This window comes from Xiphias gladius, chromosome 6 (assembly GCF_016859285.1).
Source record: "Xiphias gladius isolate SHS-SW01 ecotype Sanya breed wild chromosome 6, ASM1685928v1, whole genome shotgun sequence".
Lineage (NCBI taxonomy): Eukaryota > Metazoa > Chordata > Actinopteri > Istiophoriformes > Xiphiidae > Xiphias > Xiphias gladius.
This window is the reverse complement of record NC_053405.1, coordinates 30,119,577-30,145,273: the sequence shown is the minus strand read 5'-3', so window position 1 is coordinate 30,145,273 and position 25,697 is coordinate 30,119,577. Positions and strand designations below refer to the sequence as shown.

General features: G+C 39.6%; 1 protein-coding gene across 14 annotated transcripts in view; it reads left to right on the top strand.

The window, feature by feature from the left end:
• The window catches only part of ptprfa (protein tyrosine phosphatase receptor type Fa), a 221,680-nt gene that overhangs the window by 67,863 nt on the left and 128,120 nt on the right, over positions 1–25,697 (top strand). For all 14 annotated transcript variants that reach the window (XM_040129782.1, XM_040129780.1, XM_040129779.1 and 11 more), the window contains exon 5: positions 17,012–17,281. In XM_040129782.1, the coding sequence (XP_039985716.1) occupies positions 17,012–17,281 (270 nt within the window). The remainder of the gene's footprint in view (positions 1–17,011; positions 17,282–25,697) is intronic.

Here is a 25,697-nt window from a genome sequence, read left to right as displayed (position 1 = left end):
TATTCATGCAAGGCAAATCGATTTGAGTCGACAAAGAAATTATAACAGGTTGGCATGGCAGCAAATCTAAAAACAACCCTCACACACAAAAAATAGCCTACTCACCAAGAAACTGCATATAAACCGGTCATTTTTAAGCAAGACTGGACTAATCAAGCATCACAAGCACACTGTCCTCATAATTTTGAGAAGGGGGTCATACTTGCAATGTGGGACAAGTATCCAGTATTTTCATTCTATAAATGACATTTGAGCGCTGTGGTAGGATGACTTGAAAAAAAATAAAACTAAAACTTTTTTCTCTGAAAATATTGATAAAAAATCCTTAAAATCTGTAATCCTTGAGGGAAACGATACAGTGTGAACAGTAAGGAATCATTCTCGTATGTTTCTTCAGTGTTTCGACCCCATCCCAATACCAGTGTAAGACTGACTGACTCTGTGGGAAACACTCGTCCCATTTTAACTTACAGTTCATGTGAAGCAAAAAGAGATAACCTATTCCTCCTGGCAGAATGTCCTGTGTGTGTTTGTGTGTGTGCGTGTGTCGTGGAGATACGTATGTGTGAACAGATGTACATTTTTATTTTCTCAGCACAACAGATGTATCAGTTTCCCAAAAACACATCACAGAGTGCTCACATCCAAAATAAAAAATTCCTTTGAGAGCTAAAAAACTATTTCCAAGAATCTTTCAAAACAAAAAATGAAGACAGAGATTTGAAGATATTTTGTTTGCTGCTTCTTCACATAGCTGATTTGTTAATGATAAGTATTGTTAAAAATAAATATTGTACTCGTATCGTTTTTTTTAATAAGAAGTATCCTCCACTAAACCAAACAGAGCTGTAGCCAACAAAGTCAGATTATGAAGTAGATGACTTATTATTTCTGTTTCTCTTTTCAAGGTTCCTGTCTGTGTTGCTTTAACCTTTAACATCTCCACGCATGCTGGTAGCTTATGTTGCCATTTTCGTCTCACAGTGTGGCTTCATGTTGCAGCAAAAACTGCAACGTGCCATATGTTCCCAAGTCTGCGTGTGTGTGTGTGTGTGTGTGTGTGTGTGTGTGTGTGTGTCTGTGTGTCTGTGTGTCTGTGTGTCTGTGTGTTTGTGTGTGTGTGTGTGTGTCTTTGTCTGTGTGTCTGTGTGTCTGTGTGGGGTTTTTTGTTGTTGTTGTTTTCTATATTTCTCTTCATAATTTTTTAGTTTGTCGTGTCTTTTTCTTCTCTGAATTCGGTTCCCCAGTCTTCCACTCATGTGTCAGTTATATACAAAGCCTGTATACAGTATGTTTCTGTTCATCGGTCAAAGGCTTATCCTTTTATCTCCACATGAAGGCAGCCGTTAAAACTCATTGTTTTATGTGTTTTACTTTGTTTGCGCCTCATGTATTGGACAAATGGGAGAGTATCTTTAGTTTGCTTTGTCGTGCGTGAGAGGGTGTGTTTGTGAATGTTGTTGTACATACAGTATACGAGACATTACTTGGAACAGAGAGATGTCCCCTTAGTCTGCTTAGCTATTAAGAGATGAGAATTATGATATCAAATGTACACACTGCAGATAGTTTGCTCCAGTGCTCCATAATAATACTTTAATACACTAATTTGATTGACAGAAGGTTCCATAACATTTTAGTATGTGGTGCTTTATAGAGTAAATAAAAATACAGAAAATGACTTGAAAATTCGAAATACTTTAAAACTAAACAAATGGAAAGTAATTAAAGAGAGACTGTGATTGAATTGTATAACTAACTCATTTCAACTGAGTGTCCACATACCAACTCTTCTGGAGCTTCCAACTGCATCTCACAGCTGTAAAAGAAGGGGGGACAAAATGCACAGTCCTCTTTCTGTACAAAAGTGCATTGTGAATTCTCAAAAAATCTCAGCAAGAAAAGTGAAATGCGTATGTCGATTCTGGCTGTCACGTGTAAGTTTGTTGCCGGGCCACAATGCTTCATACATGTGACTGCCACGTCGTACCTCTCCGCCGAGGTTCGGCAAAGAAACACAATCTGTAGAAGACCAAGAGGGAATTTCGGACTTAAAAGACTAAATTTAGAAGATACCCAACTGATTTGGCTGGAGCTGTTGCCGATTGTTACCATGTTACCATGGCTCATGATTCTGAGAGCCTGGGAATAGGGTGGCTAACGTTTTAGCCAATACAATTTTGGTACATTGAGAAAGAATTGTTTACATAGATCAAGTTGTTTATACTCAACAAAGTCAGATACTGAAAATATTTTTGTTATTGGTGCTGAAATTCTGTTATCACTCTGTCGATTCCCAGCTCCATTCTCATGAATAGCCATAAAAAGAGTGATTTAATCCACAGTACCAAATCAGTATACTCAAGACACACAGAGCTGTTTTAATGTCAAATAAGGGAGGGAAACTCGGGCATCTTGAGTCATTAATCTCTCCTTGGTAGCATGGAAATGGGAATATGAGTTGCTAAGATGTATTTAAACAACTTGATGGAGTCACTCCCAGATCACTCATCAGTTAGTGGGTAAGTGGACCAACAGGACTATTTCCAAGGACTTATTGTGCTCCATTAATAGAGTAACAGCTAGGACTGGACAAATGGCAAAAGAAGCTCAAATTTCCAAGGTGAGTGTTTGACTAATTCTGTCAGGGGCCAGGTTTATGTGCTTATTAATTTCAGGGCTCAGTGGCTGAGCAGTAACTAGCAGTAATGTAGGCAGTAACACTCTGTCTGCTTTGTGTGCTTAATGAAGTCTGGTTGTCAGCAAGCCTCGGCCTCCTTAATGCTGTCTTAATTCACAGGCTCTGGTAGGCTCAAACAATGCCGCAAAGTTAAGGACAGGGAGGGGAAAGTGGGTGTACTCAATTGTATGTCCATATGTGCGTCTGTGCGTCGATTTGTGTGGATGCTGACTGGATACACTGGAATAGTGTGGTTTTTACAGTAAGTTTGATTAGCACTGATGTTCTTTCTACATTTCTTTTTCTGCTAATGTGAGAGTGTATCCTTCATGGCCTTTTGCTGTGCGTGCTTTATGGGTTTGCACGGTATTGTTTGTGTCATATGGTGTGTGTGAGTGTGTGTGTGTGTGTATGTATGTGTGTTTTTCACTGCACTGCACAGGCTATTGTCTCCACTGTGATTTTCTCACTCTTTAATGGATAAGCAGATATTTTCCTGTTTTACTCTCTCTGTTTCTCCTTGTCTTCTTCCTCTCACTCCTTATTTTGTCCCTCTTGTTGTTTATTTTTTCTTTTTCACGTTATCTTAAATCCCTCCATCATCATTGCACTCTGCCATCCAAAAACAAAATCCAAATCTCACCACTCAGATCAACGGGAAGGTTGGTTTTTTCACTCTTTTCCCTCCTAACGCCAAGGCCTGGCAGACTGGAGCCGTGCTGCGCCAGCATCTCGCTAGGCGCCTCAGGCCCGTCCCGGCCTCTCTTTCTCAGGACCCCAACCCCACAGTGCAACCCCTTTGCTCCCCCAACTGCACCCCACCCCAACCATTTGCTACAGTATATGCTGCCTTGCACCACATCACATATTGCTCCATGCAGCCTGCACCTCTGAAATTTTGTGAAATGAGCATTTCTTAATTGCCAGTAATGTGTTGTCTGCACAAAAAAAAATGTATGTCCCAACCAGGAAAGGATTACATAGAGGATGTGAAACTGAAATGGCATAGTAGGAAAAGAAATTCTTTTCTCTTTTTTTTCCTGTTTTTTCAAACTAAAGGGTGACCAAACCCCAAATGTTGCAAAGTGGGTGATGTAATTTTAGTTGTGCAGGGTTCCATTGTAATTCCTTCTTATTTCCTACATAGGCAGTAGGCCTTCCTGAATACAGACTACAGTGAGTTTAAAATGAATGATCTTGGACGTTCAAACTTGGCAAGTTGAAGTCCCAGGGAAGGAGGACAAATGACGTTTAATTTGCAATTGGGACAACAACGTTATTACTAATGTCACCAGGCGATCAGACCTCAACACAACATATGTCCAGACGGCCGCCCACCATGAGCCGGGTTCTGTTCAAGGTCTCTTCCTGTTAAAAGGGAGTTTTTCCTTGCCACTGTCACCAAGTGCTTGCTCAGCAAGCAAGCACTTGGTGACAGCACTTGGGAATGTTGGGTCTCTGTAAATATAACTAGAAAGAGTCCGGGCTAGACCTGCTCTACATTAAAAGTGCCCTGAGATAACTTCTGTTATGATTTGGTGACATATAAAAAAAATCGAATTGAATTGAATTAATTGAATATGCACTTGTTATTGTCACTGTAAAATACAAAATATTTACCGTAAAACAACATGTTATGCTATATGATACACCATACTGCCTGTGTTAGTTTTCATTCATATATATTTATTAATTTCTACTGAAGTGTAGCAGATCTGTACATATAACGCGCCAACCCTAGCCCTAGTTCACAGAGCCACAACAGGCCAGTCACATGTGTAGTACATTAAGTGCCCCATAAAGAAAATTAACAATAACTTTGCTATACCTAAATATTACATTTCAACTCTGAGACCAAAGTTTATCTTCCAAAATTTTGTTTTATGTTTAAAACATTACAGAGCCACAGTGTCACCGGTTAATTGCCAAAGGGCTGCAGAGATTAGACTGTTCTCATTCCAGAATGACCATAGACGCTGACCAGCTGGTCATTCCCAGCTACTGGTTCCTCACATCCCTGAAAATATTGGAGTAAATTTTCAAGAATGCATTGTTTTGACAAATCCATAACCTATTCCATATCTAAACCGTTAATTTCTCTCCTGAAAAATGTCAAACCTAAATGTGGTGACACAATAACACTTATAACAAAGTAAAAATGAACGCAGTATATAAATTACAGCATTTGTGGGTCTGGCGCATATCCTCCGTCATTGCTGCTGGTTGACATGCAGGGATAGTTGAATACCCCAAGTTAACACAAGTCAGCTCCCAAAGCATCTCAGACACAGTATGCAAAACAACAGCGAGAGGATGTGGAATGTACTTGGCTACATGATGTAAGACACACTGAACTGGGATCGTACTTAATATTTCATAAGAAAATGAGAACAGACAAATACAGTCTAGAATGCAGATTAAGAAAGGCCCAATGTTACTGTAGCTCACTGGCAGTTGGAGCACTTGCTTGATTGGGCATGGACCTGTCCTGGTTGGATCATCAGTACAAAACTTACACTGTAGTCAAAACTGTGTTTGTTATTATCTGGTTATTCGATAAAACATGTCAAACAATTCACTTTCAATGTCTGGGTCCACTTTGGATGAAGTCAGTAACTGTGGTGGATCGGTTGTTCCTACTTGCAACAGTGAAGCAATCTGAATTTTCTAAAACTCCTTTTTTTACACCTCTGACAGGCTTTTGTTTCCATTAGATAAGTGGCTGAGACTTGGGTATCATATTATTTAGTGCCATCTGCAATTCCAAACTGATGGAAAAAAATATTTGATCCATTTCTTAGAAACAAAGATGAAATTGCTCAAACTGATGACCGTAACATAAACAAAATAATCAGCAAGAGTCCTTTTTTTCTATGTTGAGGAACATTGTATAATTGTATCATACATTGTATATGTGGGGTGTCACACTGTTTTCTTTGGGGTTCGTTGTGTACTCTTTAACAAAACCTAATTTTGATGAAAGCCAGACAAATTATTTGGCTATTCTTTACATGCGACAAAGAAATTATAATGATGTGTCCACTTTCTGCTGTTGTCACACACCTCACACCTTTCTTGGTGAAGGAACATCATTTTACATAATTTGTGCCCACGCCTTAATCTAAATTCAGAGTTTGTGCTCACTTCACAAAATTTTTGCAACTGTGTCAGTCCCACGAGCTCCTCTCCAGCATGCTAATCATGTTTTTATTGTCTTGGCATATTCAAAGGCATGGCTCGGCTCAGCTCTCATCTGCTGTCTTACCATCATTACACTGACCAGCAGGCTCTGAGCTCACGCTGCTTTTACCACGCTCCCCTCTTATCTGTGTCTCCTAGAAAACTAGAATCTCCAAGAGAACAAAATAGCCTAAAACATGTTTACATCTTTTTCCAAGACTCTTACTGCTGGGTCATTAATAGGAGAATTTGGAGGAGCTGAAAAATTGAGGGGGAGTTAACTACTATTTGAGAGAACTGCAGCCCTAGCTGAAGTGTTTGTGTTTGATGTGTGAATTTTCAGACTTGTGATGCAGTATGTTGTTCGTCTGTTATTCTACAGAAACAGTACTTTTTCGTTGTTCCTTCATGGCTTTATGTCTGAGGTCAGAGAACACATAGGGTATGAGCGCAAGGGATCTCACACATAATTTCAAATTTCTCTTTTAGGAAAAGGATGTGCAAGATTCTTGTTAACTCCAACAAGCATGGTAACACTAGATAAAGCGGTTTTGATTCTAGAAGCTGCAATAATGGCAGACTTGAAAACTAGAGAAGCAGTGACAGTAAAATGCCAGAGGAGACCGTAAAGAATGAAGAATGGCTATTATATAATTTTGATAAAGTATTTTTCAATACAAAATGTATTTTGTGTTCTTTTTGATTTTTTCATCTGAATAGACAAATGTAATCCTGTCAAATCCAAATAAAGGAAAAATTATTATTAGTTATTAGTAAGATTATTTCTGACACAGTAAGAACATGGAAAAATGTTGTTGCAGAAGTACAACGCAATATAAAATCATGTTTAAACCATATAAGGCAATACAACTCAGCAGACTGACAAGAGAAACGTGAGCTATCCCAGGCATGACCTGTGTCTAAAAGTGTAGTGTGTCTTCATGAGATGAAGGTGTAACATTTCTACGAACCGAGACTCTCGGGTTACCCTGTTCATCCAGCGATGAATCAAAACTCAGCAGAAAAATTCTAAACTGTGTGCAATTTGGAGACCGTTAGCCTCACCAAAGTCCAGTCTTTGGTAACCTTTTATATAAAGCATCCCATACTGGATGACTGGGTAAATGTGCAAGGCAATTGATTGATATCATCTCAATGAACAAAACTTTACTTTGTTTGATTAAAGTTGTGTAATCTGTAAGTAATGTAGAGTAACATAACTAAGCTTAACATAACTCAGGTTAATTTAACTTAATTCAGAGCTACATAACAAAACAAACAAACAAACAACGGTGTAAGGTGAAATAAAGGCTCATTCTCCTGTCAGCTTAGGGATTGAATGTATCATTCATAAAATGGGCATCAAAAATATTCAGAATAAGAAGTCATTCTGAATGAACTTTTGTTTTCAGTGAGCTACAGCATATTCCAGTGTTAAACCTCCCTCCTCCCAGTGTCTTGCCTTTTTCTTTTTTTTTTTATCCGATGAGAAAGAAAAGGAAGATAATTAAAAGGATGACCTCTGTACTCTCGTGTATTGCTCCCTGCAGGGGTGCCACTAGAAATGCTTAGCGAAAGCTTTGACACTATGAATATCTGATCCTTGACATGTTCCAGGGCTTTTGTCCAGGATTACAGGTGGAACTCCTGGTAGACTAAAGTGCTTTCAATCTAAGACGGTGTATTTAGATGGTGGATCCCGTGATCACATTTGTCATTCCATTTTGATTGATGCTTTGGACAGCATGTAGCTGTCTGGATGTTATGTACAACAGCAAAACCTGTTCATCAGCACAGACCTTCTGCTTAACATGCTGAGTTGCTAATCAAAGGAAACCTCATGCTTTGCTGCGTCACAAGCTCCTCACCTCCTCAAACTCACCTCTCTGTCTGACAGGAAGTGGTTAAAAAAAAAAATTAAAAAACAACATTTCCATATTTTGACCTCACAGTATTGATTACATCTCATGAAACGTAAGCACAGAAATTAAAAAAATAAAAATAGAAATCACAAGGAATCAGGTGATGCGATTGTCTGCATGATGGTAAAGTAGCCATTATAATTAGTGCTGTAGGTTTACGTTTTTGATGAAACAACGTGGATTATTTATTTGAGGTAATTACTTCATTTAAATGGACCAAATTCAAAAAGGGAATTAGCTCCTCCTTGAGGCAACTTGCACTGGTAAGAGTGAAGTTGCATCATCTTGCTCCTTCCACCTCCTTCCACTTACTTTAAATGCATTCATTGCCTAAATGCTTATTGTGTCTCTTAGAAAATTATAATTTGAAAGTCGAACTTGAATAAAGCGGTGAATAAGGAAGATTACAGGGATGGTCAAGGTTTCAGAGATGAAGTATGTTTTTCTGTATGTCACTCTGTATTGACATACCATCAGAAAAACATACACTGATCAGCCACAACATTAAAATCACTGACAGGTGAGGTGAATAACATGGATTGTCTCGTTACAATGGCACACTGTCAAGAGGAGGCATATATTTTACACAGTCTGCTACAGATATAGGGAGTTTTACTGGAGTACTACTGTACATGTCAAAAAAGTTGTATAAAGCCTTTAGTGTCCCCAGAGGGAACTGTGTGAAGTCTGAGGTTCAGACGTCCTGATGGACCTCAGAGCAGGGCCACTGCACCTTTACACTGACAGGAGTAATTTGAGGTGGGTCAGGGAGTGTATCTGATAAGGCTGCCTTCAGATGGCCCCCCTGTGGACATATACCAGGCACATCCAACTGCAAGCATACTTTGCCATAGACCCACAACATGCCAGAGTGATCACATATCCCATCTGACCTGGGAATGCCTCAGGATGGGAGGAGCTGGAGAAAGATGTATGAACTACCACGCTGAGCTCTGACACAGACCATAATAAGCAACAATAAGCAAGCTATTAAGCTACAATGGAAAATGAAGAGTGGATGGATGGATATTTGTCATGAAATTACTTAAATAGCTAATATTATTTTCCAGTCATTTGGTATAACATTTGGTATAACACGTGATCCATTCCTTAAAAAAAAAAAAAAAAAAGGCTCTTACATACAACACATACATTAGCTTTACCCAAAGCTTGAGTCAGAATCCAGCCACGAATGTGATGATCACTGACAAGACAGAAATAACAAAAGAAAACTGGGTTATTTTGTATTCAAATGATATGAGGTCTAATTGAAAGTACGAATGATATAATCCGTCTTCATATCATATTTCCTATATATTTGGGATTAATTTGGTGTGCTTCAGACACCATCAGGCCATCGAAGAACATCACTGTCACAAGACAGGCCGTACAATATCTACTGCACCCCATGCACCACCAGAGCTGTGAAGGAAGAAAAAGGGAATACAAATTTTGAAGGAGTCTAAATTTTTAATTACAAATTAACTGGCAAAAAAAAGTTTCCATGGCCTTTTAGGGGCTCTGTAGACAACATGGGAGAATGTATTGGCACTTCTCTGCAATCCAGCTCCTTAAATAACCTCCCATAATGCATTACTGCTATGTTGTCTTTACGTTTTTTGCTGTAGTCCTGTGAGGATGATTAATTTGGGCAGGCTACAAAGAACAATTCATACTGCATTCATGTTGCATAACACTGAAATGTTTCTGAATGGTTTGCTAGTTTTGATCCAAGATTCAGATTCAGTACTTTGAGGGAAGAGTACTGATGTTGTTCCTGGCCAGCTGAGGCTAATACATCCTATTTCAGTATCCTACCTACCCCCACTTTGCTGTGGCAAGGATATAAACAGCTCATTTTAATGTTATGATTTCTATCAGTAAGAATCTTATGTATTACTAGCTCTAGTGTTTCCATTTGCTATCATACACACCGAGCCTCGTTGCTCACCTCTGTTAGCATTCAAATTTTAAGTATTCCTATTGGCACCCTCCCCTAATATAGCAACAATATAGCAAGTCTGATAAATGTCCTCAAAGGATGTCACTTTTGTCAGCATTGGTTGGGTCTGAAGACTACAAGTTTGAAAAGTAAAAAAATCTAGAGGTTTGGAGGCCTCTGTAGGCTGTGATCTGACATAGCTAGCTACCCAGCTACACCCAGAACAGAAAAATTGCCACAAAAATAGCAACAGGTATGGATGAGATTAGTTCAGCTTCACAGGTTATAGTAAGGGTAAGTAACAACTCTTACATCATCGTATTTCTTATGTTGTCTTGAAAAACATTACAGTAAGTCAACTGCTCCAAGCAGCCGCTACCATACTTCCTGTGGGATCTGAAAATGTTGCAGGATGTACATTACATCACTCACTACTGATTAGTTAGGGTAAAACCAAAGGACCCCCTCTGTCAAACAGAAATGGCCTAACATGAGGATGATGCCAGACCAAATGAATTAAGTTAACTGAAAAGGCAATTTAGTCTGATTATCAGACTAGAGTTATAATGAGATGTTGTCATCAAATTATTTTGGTGGAACACCTGAAGCCAGTTGTCATTTTGCTGCACTGTTTTGCATCTTTAGAGATAGAGCTGAGAACTCAGACCTCCACAAATCACACCAAAACTGCCTGGATGTATACACATAACTGTTTTGTGCACTGTCTCTTACAGTATTACATCAGCTTTGTCAAAAAAACAAAGGTAAAAATTTGAAACAAATATTGTTAAATATACTGAATATGAAATTGCACAGTGAATACTACATATGGGCATAGAAAAACTCCCATGGCTATATGTAGCTTTCTAGGTTTTACAAGCTGTGCAGTTAGAATCTATGCAGGCTTTGTGAAATTGAAACCTACAGGGCCAAATGGAAAATTCTGTCTCGCAACTGTGGAATTACAATCAAATTATATAATCAACATTAGACTTGAAGCTGAGATATCAGTCCATTTGAAGAAAAAAATTCTTTATACTTGTGATGCCATTCACAGCATTTTTCAGTTGTGTATGCTTAATCCCCATCCGAGAATCCTGCAGTAAGCATGCTGACACCTCCCCACCTCCGCTGCTGCCTGACTTACCTGACAATGCATACAGATTTTTGCTTCCCCAACCATCGTAGCTTCTCTTACAACTCCAGCTTTTTCTTTATTGAAACTTGGCCTCCCAAATCTTCTTCACTCATCCCTCCTTCCCTACCCCTCCTTCTCCTGTCTCTTTTGTGTGGCATGTCAATAAAAGATATGAGTTTGTCTGCCTTATATCAGCAGCTGCCAATGTGCATCTATTATTCCTACATGTCATAATGGTGAATAAGTGACAAATATAGTCTCACTCTGATGTCAGTCCCTCAGTCATCCACCCATAGGGCAAATATCCAGACCAACTGTAGCAATAATAACATTACATCACTCTTAACAACTGACTTAAACTATTGTCATTGTATCATAACCATCATCCATGTCCAACGTAACTTCATGGGTACCAATAGGCTAATTTAAGAACATGATGATTCCCTTAGTTCTGGCCAGCACATCCATATCATCCAGCATCAGAACGTAGACCTGAACTGTACTAATTATCTAAAAGCAAGCATCTCATTGTTACCTGACTTGAATCAAACTGAAGGTCTTACTTTCACACACACAACAATGTGTCTATTTTCAAAGAAAATACATTTACAACACCTGAACATAGTGCTGATGTCAGGAGTCCCTAAAAATTCACATTGGGACAAAACAAATGCATTTAGGTTTCCTTGCAGTAGGGGAGAGGGGTGTTGTGTTGTTCCTTTTGGTTTGAGTCACTCCCCCAAGTGAAGGAGTTCAAATATCAGGGAGTGAGTGTAAGATAAATACAAGATCAAAAGGTGGGTTGGCGCAGCATAAACACTTATGTGGTCATTGCACCAGACTGTGATGGCAAAGAATGAGCTGAGCCTGAAAGGAAAGCTTTCAGTTTACTGGTCAATCTACATTCCAGTCCACAACTACAGTATGATCATGAGTTTGGGTAGTGACTGAAACAATCCTTGATACAAGCGGCCAGTTTTGGTCTTGCTCTTAGAGATAGGGTAAGAGGTTCAGACGTCCTGATGGACCTCAGAGCAGGGCCACTGCACCTTTACACTGACAGGAGTAATTTGAGGTGGGTCAGGGAGTGTATCTGATAAGGCTGCCTTCAGATGGCCCCCCTGTGGAGATATACCAGGAACATCCAACTGCAAGCATACTTTGCCATAGACCCACAACATGCCAGAGTGATCACATATCCCCCCTGACCTGGGAATGCCTCAGGATGGGAGGAGCTGGAGAAAGATGTATGAACTACCACGCTGAGCTCTGACACAGACCATAATAAGCAACAATAAGCAAGCTATTAAGCTACAATGGAAAATGAAGAGTGGATGGATGGATATTTGTCATGAAATTACTTAAATAGCTAATATTATTTTCCAGTCATTTGGTATAACATTTGGTATAACACGTGATCCATTCCTTAAAAAAAAAAAAAAAAAAAAGGCTCTTACATACAACACATACATTAGCTTTACCCAAAGCTTGAGTCAGAATCCAGCCATGAATGTGATGACCACTGACAAGACAGAAATAACAAAAGAAAACTGGGTTATTTTGTATTCAAATGATATGAGGTCTAATTGAAAGTACGAATGATATAATCCGTCTTCATATCATATTTCTTATATATTTGGGATTAATTTGGTGTGCTTCAGACACCATCAGGCCATCGAAGAACATCACTGTCACAAGACAGGCCGTACAATATCTACTGCACCCCATGCACCACCAGAGCTGTGAAGGAAGAAAAAGGGAATACAAATTTTGAAGGAGTCTAAATTTTTAATTACAAATTAACTGGCAAAAAAAAGTTTCCATGGCCTTTTAGGGGCTCTGTAGACAACATGGGAGAATGTATTGGCACTTCTCTGCAATCCAGCTCCTTAAATAACCTCCCATAATACATTACTGCTATGTTGTCTTTACGTTTTTTGCTGTAGTCCTATGAGGATGATTAATTTGGGCAGGCTACAAAGAACAATTCATACTGCATTCATGTTGCATAACACTGAAATGTTTCTGAATGGTTTGCTAGTTTTGATCCAAGATTCAGATTCAGTACTTTGAGGGAAGAGTACTGATGTTGGTCCTGGCCAGCTGAGGCTAATACATCCTATTTCAGTATCCTACCTACCCCCACTTTGCTGTGGCAAGGATATAAACAGCTCATTTTAATGTTATGATTTCTATCAGTAAGAATCGTATGTATTACTAGCTCTAGTGTTTCCATTTGCTATCATACACACCGAGCCTCGTTACTCCCCCTCTGTTAGCATTCAAATTTTAAGTGTTCCTATTGGCACCCTCCCCTAATATAGCAACATTAAAATTATAATAATCATAATTAATAATTATAAAATATTATAATCGTATTTTTAGTTATCAGAGCCGGTCTTGCTTTGAAATTATTCGAGGTTATAAGCCAAGGTGCCTGGGAAACATTTCCCACATGGCCACATTAGACTCAGACGTGTGTTGTTTATTAGAAGATCAATGGGGAAATGAAATGTCAAGGCTCGGCTTTTGCTGTGCACCTGCTGAAAATTTACCCCTGCCATTACATTATTGTCCCATCTACTGCCATGCAATAAAAGGCTGGGATGAGAAAGTCAGTTCTCCATATATAACTTCTGTGTGTCCAATTCTTTTGTTTATGACCAAATAGCTACAAAACTAATGACATTCCCGCCAGCCTCAGCTGTACTTAATGTTTAGTACTAACTAGCAAATGTTAACATGATAAATTAAGATGGCAAGCAGTAAATTTTACCTGCTAAACATCAGTGTGTTAGATCTGGGAACACGGCAATGTAGCTAAAAATAAGTCAGATGGCGCAACAAACAAGAGCAGTCAGGCAATAAGATGGGTTATAAATAAACCGCCAGGTTAATCAAACTAGGAAAAACAAAATGAATTATTACCTGTCCATTGTAAACATCCATCACAGTTTACAGACCCACTTCTTCATTGAATCTTGACCATACCATACTTATCATAGTTGTTTTCCTGTCTAATGTGCACTCACTTTCATTTCTTATTTCAAATAAAGATGAAAAAATGTTTTGCTTGTTTACAATTTGGCTGATAGCCTGACTAGTTGTGTTTCTTGGCCCTTTGGACCTGTTTTTAGCAGCATCAGTAAAATTCAACACCAGTAAAAGAGGGTTAATCCATGACAATAACAATGATATAGAGTACAGAGTAAAGTACAAAAAATGGGAAAAGACATAGACACAAAAATACTTTTAGGATTATAAATAAGGAAATGTTGACTTTCCACACTGCAGTGACCTGTAGTTGATCTTGTCACAGTTTTCATCCTTGATGTATGCTAACTAATTATAGCAGAGACTGAACCCAGACTTCTAATAAAAGAGTTGGGCTATTTTCCAAGTTGGGCTTTTAAAGTCAGTACTCAGCATAAAGTACAACAACACTAAGTCACTGGTATTGATCAATAATGGTATTGACCCTGAAAATAAATATTTTTTTCTGTGGGGTTGTAAAAATCTTATTTGACCTTATTCTGCCTTTAATAAAAGCCTCAATATAGATGTTCTCCAGTATTATATGCATGACCAGCCACAGTGAAAAATATTTCCCCTGAGCGCCTGCCTAACTGACCTCGTAGTTTGCCACTAAATCTCACTCCTCCAGCTCCTTCTCCTCCTCCTCCTCCTCCTCCATCTTCTCCTTTCCCAGCTCTAAGACTCCCCTTATCTCCTTCTTCTCCACATTATGTACTCCAGCCTCCATGGGAATCTCTCAATGCCAACCATCTGCATTTCAGAGCCTGCTGCTCCCCATGCCAGCAGACAATGCTGTTCTTGTATGAGCAGCAGCCAAAAAGATGCATTTAGCAAACATGTTTGTCGTTGTTCTGCTACTTCTTAGTTCTCGGTTTCAGCATCATCACTTCTCACATTACATCAGACTTTCCTAGACTGAGAGGTAGAGTGGTAGAATTTGTAACCCCGCTCTTCTTTAGTTTAACCAAGACAAGACCCTTGGAAAAGTCTCTGATCCACAGTGTAAGCTCCTCATACTCGTACTCTAGCCCACACCTTAAATTACACTTGGGGAGTCAGATTTTCTTGACTGTGCTCTGCTGAGTCAAGAGAGTGAGGACTTCACTTATGCAACACAGCCATCTGCATATTTCATGCTCAAACAGTACTGTTGCACTAATTCAGATGTAGAGTAATGCGGAAGCCAATCCCAGCACTAAGGGGAGATTTCCAAGGAAGAGAGCTGTTTGGCCCCAGACTGTAGTAAAGAGTTCCTGCAAGAAGGCTTGAAAGCACAGACCAGCTATGACACCAAAGAGTTGGTTTGGAAGACACTTTGTACAAACCAGTTTGTACAAAGTGTCGTCCAAACACATGGAAAGGCAAAAGTGTTTATATTTGTTCTGAATAGCCACGCTTAATGGCAGGACATAAAGCCTACTTTCATGGAGACAGTAGGCTGTCATAGAGAGGGATGAGAAACAATGAATCGTACAGATGGCACAACTTTCAGATAGTCTCTCCTTGAAGACATCCCTGGTGTTGCACACAGATAGTGACAGCAGTAGATGTGTGTGAAGAATCACAAGGAGAGAGTTGTGCATAAAGAGGTAACAATGTAGCGACAGAGCTTATACATGTAGCTACTGTAGCTGATGGTCACTTCCTCAAAAATGTAACCACACATCAGAGCATCAGCGGCTACAAAGATACCACGTGAAGACCGCAAACAACTGGGATTGGGATTGTTGATAGTGAGGACAACATGTAACATTTTAGTAGGACAAAACTAACAAAGACATCACCTTCAACTCTCTGCATCATCACCACTCCATCACCACCTCCAATTCAGTAATGAGACAAGGAGAACTAGCAGTTGTGTGGATGTAATTGCAGTTCTGTAAGTATGTTTGTCATCTGTTGTCGTTGATATTATAAAGTAAATGAAAGAATGTAAACGCAGTTACTGTGGGGGATATATCTAGAAAAAATATATATACATACTATACATTTGTCTTCTGTTGTGGAAATCAAATCAAAACAACTGCTATAGATACCTACAGAAGGATTGCTAATAGCAGTACTGCTATTAACCAGTATAAAACCAGCTTTAGTACATAAGGGGCTAATGACACACAGATTGCAAGCACAAATTATACATTAATCTGTCCTAAAACTCTCTATTCAAAGTATAGCACACTGTTTTAGATTGATTTTAGATGTTTTACTTCTGCTTACTACTTACTACTTCTAGCAGTCACTGTTTTCCATTCATTGCTATTCTATATCAAAATCAACTTGCAGAGGCTTGAGACTTGCTTACATTAGGTTAACCATGACATGGAACATTATGTCTAGTGTAGTCAGAGTTACATTATCTTTGCATGGTAATGCAGCTGTAAAAACAGATTGACTTGAAAGGTCTGCACTGCAAGCACTAGTAACTTTATGAAAAAAATGAAAATTAGACACGATGTTCACTGGGTTCAATGATAATCAATTACATCAATTTACAAACAGAAGTTAAATAAATAGAAAATTATAAATTAAAAAATAAAAAATAAAACCACCGGCTCACTTGAAGGTCTCATAAAGACACCTAACAAAACTCTCTTAAAGTGGATATATATCAAAACTCTTGAGTTAAATCATTGGTAATAACATTGTCTGAAACAACACTAAGACTTGGTGACACTAAAACTCTCCTTTGAAACATTAAAACCTGATAGATTCCTGTAGACATCAAATACAATAAAGCAATTTAGACTTACAATAACATTAATCTCTAATATAAAATGTAGAATAAAGCACTAAAATTCTCAACTGAACCCAGTTTTAATAAAGAGTTTTTAGGTAGCAAGTGAAAAAAAAACAACCTGCCTATAAATTGGCTTTAAACTGAGTTCAGAGTAGAAAAACACTACCACGCTCAATGAAATTGTCTAAAACAGGCTTTAGAACACGATGGGACAGTAAAACTCCACCAGGCCGATTTTATGTTATACAGGCTCATCCATCCTTACCAGTTCACACACAGTGCAAGCCAGGCCAGTCAAACATGGAGTCAGCACATTGGTCCAGTGACACCCACCCCCCTCCTTCTCCTCTCACACCCTCTCTCTTTACCCCTGCAGTTCGTCGTGTGCCTCCCCGCTTCTCCATCCCCCCCACCAATCACGAGGTGATGCCTGGCGGCAGCGTCAACCTGACCTGTGTGGCAGTCGGCGCTCCCATGCCTTATGTCAAGTGGATGACTGGCGAGGTGGAGCTGACCCGAGAGGAGGAGATGCCTATTGGCCGCAACGTCCTGGAGCTCACCAACATCCGACAGTCTGCCAACTATACCTGCGTGGCCATATCATCCCTGGGCATGATTGAAACCACGGCCCAGATCACTGTCAAAGGTGAGAAACACTATGAATCTGTGGGGGTAGGTGTATCTCCTAGAATGTGAGCTCATGTAAAACAGAATTTGAAAAAATGATTATTTACATTTCTTTGGATAAAAAAAAATACATGAAAAGCAGCTGAGTGCTAACGTATGCTATTATTATTATTATTATTATTATTTGTTTTTGTGAGTTATTTGAGATTTTTTTTGTGCCTAACGATGCAGGCAAGTTAGTTCTTGACCTTGGGAACAGTATGTGCAAATAAATATTCTTAACAATAATAATAAACTTTATTTATATAGCACAATTCATGCATAAAATGCAACACAAAGAGCATAACATAAAAAGCAAATAATCATAACATTTATGTCTGTGAAGATTCTCAGTCATCCAGGTCATGGTATTCTGTAACTGCTATGCAAAGACAACTGGATGATAGGCGTTTCCTGTTAGGAAACGACTGCTACAGGACAGCACTTTACCCAACAGATCCAACCTCACCCCTGACCACTTATGCGCCTTGCTTGACCTCTGCCTGACTACCACCTATTTGCAATTCAATGAAGGTTTCTACAGACAGAAGCACGGCTGTGCCCTGGGCTCCCCGGTGTCAACTATAGTGGCTAATCTCTACATGGAAGAAGTAGAGAGCAGAGCCTTGACCTCTTTTCCAGGAGCTGCCCCTAGCCACTGGTTTAGGTATGTGGACGACACCTGGGTCAAAATCAAAACCCATGAAATTGAATCCTTCATGGAACACATCAATGCAATGGACAGCAACATCAAGTTCACTCGTGAGGATGTCAGTGGAAATAGCCTAGCCTTCTTGGATTGTGCGGTGCACCATGGGAATGACAGAAGCCTCAACATTGCAGTATACCGGAAACCCACACACAGAGATCAATACCTAATGTTTGACTCTCACCACCCACTGGAGCACAAATTGGGGGTCATCAGAACCCTACACCATCGGGCTCAGAATGTTACCACAAGGTCAGAGGGGAAAGAGAAGGAACATAAACACAGCAAGGAAGCACTTAGAACTTGTGGTTATCCCAACTGGGCCTTTCGTCAAAACCACAAAAAGAGGCAGAACAGAAAAAGAAGAAAACTGCAATAAACGAAACAACATTGTCCTTCCCTACGTTGCTGGGTTAAAAAACTCAGGAGGATCTTCCACAAACAATAACATCCCTCTGCTTTTAGTGTCCAGTAATACTCCGAGGCAAAAACTTGTCCACCTTAAGGACAAAATACCCAGGCACAAGCAGAACAATGTAGTTTTTGCAGTCCAATGCAGTGAGGAATGCACAATCCTGTACATTGGGGAAACTTAACAACCGCTACATAAGCGCATGGCACAACACAGGAGAGCCAGCTCCTCAGGCCAAGACTCAGTCTATCTGCTTCTTAAGGACAAAGGACACAAGGACATTTTGGCCAGAGAAGACCGATAATTTGAAAGAGGAGTGAAAGAAGCCATTTTTTGTCAATCTGGAACAACTGTCACTTAACAGAGGAGGTGGTCTGAGACACCACCTGTGAGCCACCTACAATGCACTTCTAGGTTCACACCCCAGACAGCTGAACAGCCATCCACACCAGGGCTCATGTGACCACTCACTTGATGACAGGGTGCATCAACAAATCACTTCTCACCCTAACAACCCTCAAGGTGTTAGCACTCATCCACACCTTGACCCATGTGATCCTAACAACTCACATGATGACCGGGAGGCTCAATGACTCATGTGACCTCAACGACTCCCTTTTTTTGCTGATCTCACCAGAGAATATTTACCTGGAACTCCCCACTAGTCAGTTAGAACTGAAGAAGCCTTTCGGATGAGAGGCAAAACTTCTTCGAGAACTTCAAGCAAGTCCAGTTGCCTTCGCATAGCACTTACAGCATAAAATTTATGATAAAGCAATAAAAACAAGACAAAATAAAATAAAGCTGAGTAAAACAGCAGGATATGACAAAACATCAGGTAAAAGAAAAAACACAGGAGAAAACAATGGTAAAAAGATGTCTTTAAATCTCGTTTGAAAGCGTCAACAGATTTAGAGCCCTTAAGACTTTCAGACAGACTGTTCCAGAGTTGTGAGCATAATTAACAAAGGCTGCTCTCCATCCCCTTTAGTTCTTACCTCAGGAACAATCAAGAGGCTTGAGTCAGATGATCTAAGGGACTTAGCAGTCACATATGTCTTAACCATGTCTGGCAGATAAGGTACAAAGCCATTTAGTGATTTAAAAACTAAGAAAAAAATGTTTAAAATTATTTCTGTGAGAGACAGGTAATCAATGTAAAGATTTTATGATTGGAGTAATGTGGGCTCTCTGTCTGGTTTTAGTCAGAACATGTGCTACCGTTACACTAGTTTAGCCTGCTAGAGATAAAAGCATCTATTAACGTTTCTAAGTGTCTGGGAGAGAAGTGGTCTGACTCTGGCAATATCTAACTATACAGTATTAATAAGATAACAAGAATATTTTGAACGGGCACTGTACTACTTCCTTAAATGATAGAAGCACACTTTGGTCCCATTTCTAATGTGACTTTCAAAATTTAGGTCAGAGTCAATGATTCCACCAAGGTTTGTGACCTCTTCCTTGGTGATTAGTGTGAGTAGTTTTAGGTGGTCAGACAGTTTTTTATCTCTCAGCTTTGCTCCAATAACTAGGATCTCGGTTTCGTCTTGATTTAGCTGTAAGATGTTCTGAGTCATCCACAGACTTAAGTCAGAGATGCATGCAATCAAGTCATTGAAAGAAATATAATCATTTGAGCTTACAGAGATATATAGTATATACAGCTATATAGTAGCTATATAGAGTATCTTCTGTGTAATTATGGAAATTGATGTTGCGATTTCTAATAATATTGCCAAGTGGTAACAAATACAGTCTGAAAAGAACTGGGCCTGAGATGGAACCTTAAGGGACACGTTAGGTCTATTTTAGTGATGGAGTGGTTTTCAATGGCCACACCAAATTGTCGACCAGTTAAATAAGACCTGAACCGTTTAAGAACTGTGCCAGGGAGACAAACTCAGTGTTCAAGTCTGCCGAGCAGAATATCATCTTCTACAGTATCAAATGCAGCAAACAGATCTAACAGGACAAGCACAGAGAGCTTTTACTCAGTGTTCATTCTGAGGTCATTCACAACTTTGACTAGCGCTGTTTCCGTACTGTGCTGGGCCCTGAAATCGGACTGTAAATTTAAAATAAAACAGTGTTGTCACAGAGGAAATCATTCAGCTGGTTAATAATTTTTTTTCTAAAAAGGCAGGTTGGAGATTGGTCAATCCAAATTTTCTTTTTTAAGCAGTGGTTTAATTAAAAAGGTTTTAAAAGCCTTAGGAAAGGTGCATGTGAACAGAGAGTGATTAATCATTAACTGCAAAAAAAAACTCACTGGCAACTTTCTTGATCATTTCCAAGTCCATTGATGTAAAGAAGTGCATAGTGCATTTGAATTTTGGAACAATACTTTGTGGTTCATTGTCCAGCCTTTTCTGAATAATATTCATTCTGATGGCAGCAATCTTATCTCTAAAATAGGCAGAAAATTCATTGCATTTAGTTGCACTCAAGTGATCCAGGTAAAAGTTAGGGACGGAGTTTATAAGACAATCAACAGTTGAAATTAGAACCCTTGGATTGTTACAATTTTTATCTATAAATTCAGAGAAATAAGATTACCCGGCATTTCTGACCGCTGCATTTTATCCTGCTGGAGTTCTTTTAAGATATCATGTTGGACTGAAAGTTTTGTGTTTCTCCATCTCCATTCAGCTTTGCAACAATTTCTTTTGAGTCTGTTGATATTCTGTTTTCTCCATGGTGGTTTTTGTTTTTAAGTTTTTGTTTTTTTACATTACTAGGGCAATATGATCAATAACTGATTGTAATTTTGTATTTAAATTATCTATTAGATCATCAATAGATGAAGGGAGAGTTGGCAAAGCCATAGGCCCATTATTAAATGCAATATAAAATTTTCTGCAGTTTCAGATGTAAGATATCGTCTTTTTACACTGCGTCTAGAATTACAATGCAGCATATGAAGAGAGACAGTAAATTCAGTTAAATGGTGATCAGACAGAACCACATCCTTAACTGATGAAATGACAACAGAGTTCCCACTTAATGACATGGTCTAAGATATGACGTCCGTGTTCAGCCAGGTTTCAGTTAATAATAGGCAGTCAAACTAATTCTCTAAAATAAGATCATTAATTAACAAAATTATTGAAATGGACTTCAAATTCAAAATTGCCATTAGCAGATTTACTGTCTTGTTTTGATCTATAAGTGGTTGGCCACAGCCACTGGATACAGGAATGCATACAAGGTTGTTAAAATTTACTCCACTGTGAATTTTGAGTTTAGATCTTATAGGAAACTAAAAATTTGTCTGATAAGATTTTAAAAATGGTCTATGAGGTCTTTTGGTTACACTGACTAGAATTGTGGCTATGTTGCAGGCCTAGTTAACAGGTCCAGAACTAATTGTTATTATGAAAAGAAGAATAGGGGAATTCGTGAGTTGTTAGAGGGTTTTGGCTCCACATAAGCAATGGAGGAGAAACATGAGGAAGCAACTAGACCTGGGGATGTCAATAATGGTTGGACTTGTCAAAACAAGTAGACGTTAAGGAAATGTGTTGGCTGTCTGAGAGAGGAGCCACAGGTGGGCAATGCAGTATGAGATGTTCGAGGACAGTGGTTTTGCCCCCAGCCAGTTCGGATGTATGCCATCATTTCTAAATAACTGTGCGTTCCGTGAAGAGATTGAAATGTCGAATGTATGAAACACTTTGGGCAATGCAGGCTGATGAGAGCCAGGCGTGCATGGACAGCAGCCTGCTGAACTAATCAACATGGCAGTCACAGGAGGGGGTGGGGCCACATAATGTGCCTCACCAATGTCTTTAGTTAGCAGAACAAGTGCACAAAGTCACTTTTCAATACTTCAGGTATGAATAACATCTGTAACGAGTAGTTACAGATGTCATTCATACCTACGTGGACAGCGACTCTTGTAGTGTCCAGTTCGTTAGTGAGGATCTCAATAGCTTTGTCCTCTATATTGAGGACAGTGGCACCTGGGACACAATAAGTTATTGCTGAGTTTATTTTACCATTTCTGAGGAGGGATTCACCTATGACCAGGGTTTTTTCCTGACGTGGGTTTTGTCTTGTGGATTTGGAGCTGGTCACCCTGGAAGCAGAGTGCCAGTGTAGTCCACAGGGACCAAAAGCTGCAGGTCCAAGGGCTCCAGTCCCTAGATGGCTTCCAGGACCAGCACCGGAACCACTCGCCCTTGTGGGCAGCGGCACTGGACTGGCTGTGGGCTCCAGACTGACAGTGTACAGATTTTCCTCAAGCTTCCCCTGCACATCAAACTTGTTACTCAGCTGGGCAGACCCCGTTGGTGGAGTATGGGGGGAGTTCCAGCCTTGTTTCTTGAACACCCGGGGTTCTGAAAGAGCGGGTGTGGAATAAATCCTTACCTTACCATACGGCCTGACAGTCGGCGGCCTGGTTACAGAGGGATCAAACCAGGGAAGCATGATGTGGTTGTCGCAAATGTGGGAGGCTTCTAGGGCCAGTGAGTCAAGGTCCCTCATTCTCTTTGATCCGGAAGAGATCGGTACAGATCCAGAAGTAATTAACTCAAACATCCTTTCGCTAGCTTTTTTTTAAAGCTTTCAACTGCACCTCACTGTTAGATGCAGTTTCAGCTGCATTGTCATCATTGGTTTTATGGAGCATGGCTAGACTTATCTTTAACAATCACTGCTTTACATTAGTCACTAGTTATCTGATGTGGAAAAGCACCAATCAGAAGACACAATTATACTGCTTTGGTTCTGGCCATGGTTTTGACGCCAGTCCTTTCTCTCAAAAGAGTTTCTTGGATAATTCATTTTTCTTATGTTTACATAAGAAATAGTCCCTATGAAAGATGTTGATAGTGAGGTATGTTGTTTATCCAGAGTAATCAGGACATTGTTTCAGAATTTTTCAAATGAAAATAAATGTAAACGGACTGCACTTATATAGTCCATTTCTAGTCTTATTGACCACTCAAAGCATTTTACAATACTGCCAAATTCACCCATTCACACACACATTCGTACAGCACTATTTTCTATACATACTGCGCTTTCCACAACCACACACACACAAACACACACACACACACACGCACACACGATACAATTTCTGATAAATAAGCAAATATGTTTTTTTCTTTGTTTTTGTAATTTGGATGAACCGACCTTTTGATAGGGATCGCTTTCTGACCTCCTCAGCCCCAGTGAGACAGTGACAGTGGGGTCAGATACAGTATGCCTAAAAATTTCACATTTGCACCTACTGACAGAGCAGTCATTAATATCAATATCTGAACATGTTTGGACAGCTTGATAAGAAGCTGTCGTATGAAACCAGCGTGTCATTTACTGTTCTTAACAAAGAGATCTACTGTTCCCTAATCCTCTGTCTGATGGCGTCAGATAAACGAATTCTATTTACATAAGTACAAAGTCAAGTCAACAAAGTTGCTGCTTAAAAACCAAGATTAATTAATAAGATTTGCATTTCTGTAGGTTGTAGATGTATAGGAATTATTTCAGGCTACAAGGAGCTCCAAAGTAGACATAAATGGACAGAGGCTCAAAAACAAATCCTGAGTGTTACTCGGAGTGCATAGTAATCCCAGTGGATAAACTCCACAAAGTTCATGTGCAAAAAACCCTTAAATAAACCTTAATACTTCCTACAAGACATTATGGATTTGGTATGATTGAATAAAAAGTAATACTTATGATAAACAGTCACCTTAAAAACACTTAAACACTTAAACTCACAGATGTGTGAATTAAACTGCATTATTTCGCTCTGAGAAATATAATTAGTAGTCTTTGATCTTAAATGAGGAATAGAGGTAGACTGATTTTGTTTGTACACTTACAGTAGTCAGCAATACTCACTGAAAGAATTTAAACTTAGACACAACTAAAAAGAAATGCAGCTAATGATCAGGTAATGACTCATAAAATGTTTTTAACCTGAATCAACAGATTTCTTACTTTTACCAGGGTTGGGAAAAGTACTTGAAATGGTAATATGTCACTTTCTTTTTTTCGATCTTACCACATGCAGTATTGTATTTTAATATCACCATTCTTTGTAAGCTGTGGTCTGTTAATCAAGAGCAAATTTAGTGCCAGTGTCTTGACTGACAACAACAGAAAGAGCCAGGTAATGCTGGCAAAAACTGAACCTAAAAATCTTTTGTTCCAGTTCTTTTGGGAGTTGGATACGGGTACACACTGCCTTCAGGAAAAGGCCATATGCAAAATTAAGTCCAACAGTGATTTAGTTTTATCAAACCAACTTCCAGCAGTCAAAATGAAAAAAAAAAAAAAACATTACAAACTAACTCAAATAATGTGTGACAAAGTTAGTTTTAAAGCAGTTTGGGTGTGACTGAATCATATTTTACTCTTGGGACTTGGAACTTTTGGGCATATCAGATTCATTGACGTACCAAAGTCAGGGCGGATGGTCAACTCAGGAACAGGCTCGGGAACTTACGAGACGCTGCTTGGGGCAGCTGACTGAGGAACAGGTGAGATGTCAGCCAGGACCCCTGACGCAAGAACAGACAGAACGATGGCAGGGATGGCCAACAGGGGGTCCAACCATGGGCTTTGCTGGGCAGCAGAGGCTTGGGGGCACTGGCCAGCTGAGGCAGCTTGGGGGATCGATATTTGCGAGACACATGCTGCCTTCTAGGGTTGACAGGGGGCCAGTTGACTGGGGTGCAGACCAGAGGCTAGCAGGCTGGAGGATAGCCAACTAGGATGCTGGCTGGATGGTAGCAGACTGGAGGCTAGCAGGCCAGAGGTTAGCCAACTAGAGGCAGGCTGGAGGCTAGCAGGGTGGGATGCAGAATGGAGGGAAACAGCTGCAGGCAAACTAACACAAGCCTTACCATCTGAAAAGCGGGGCGAAGGTTAGCAGGCTGGTAGACTGGCTGGTGGCTAGCTGATTGGGAGACTGGCTAGGAATTAAGGGTTTTAAAAAAGTGTATGACCTATTTAACAACGTCGTGGAGGACACTTTCCTGCATTCCACCGTTAGAACAGCTGCTTTCTAGTCCTTACCAGGGGCTCTCTTTCACTCTCCATATTGCATATGAGGGTTTATGGCAATACATAAAGTTCATGTTCAAACAACACATGGTGAGGCAGGCAAATGTCAAAATCGAAGAAAACAGTCCAAACAGGGAAACAAATACAGCAAGCAGCATACAGAAATCCAAAGTCCAACAAAAAAGGCAGGGAGTAAAAGAACAAAAGAAACATAACGTAAGTAATTTCAAAATAAAACAGGAAATAACT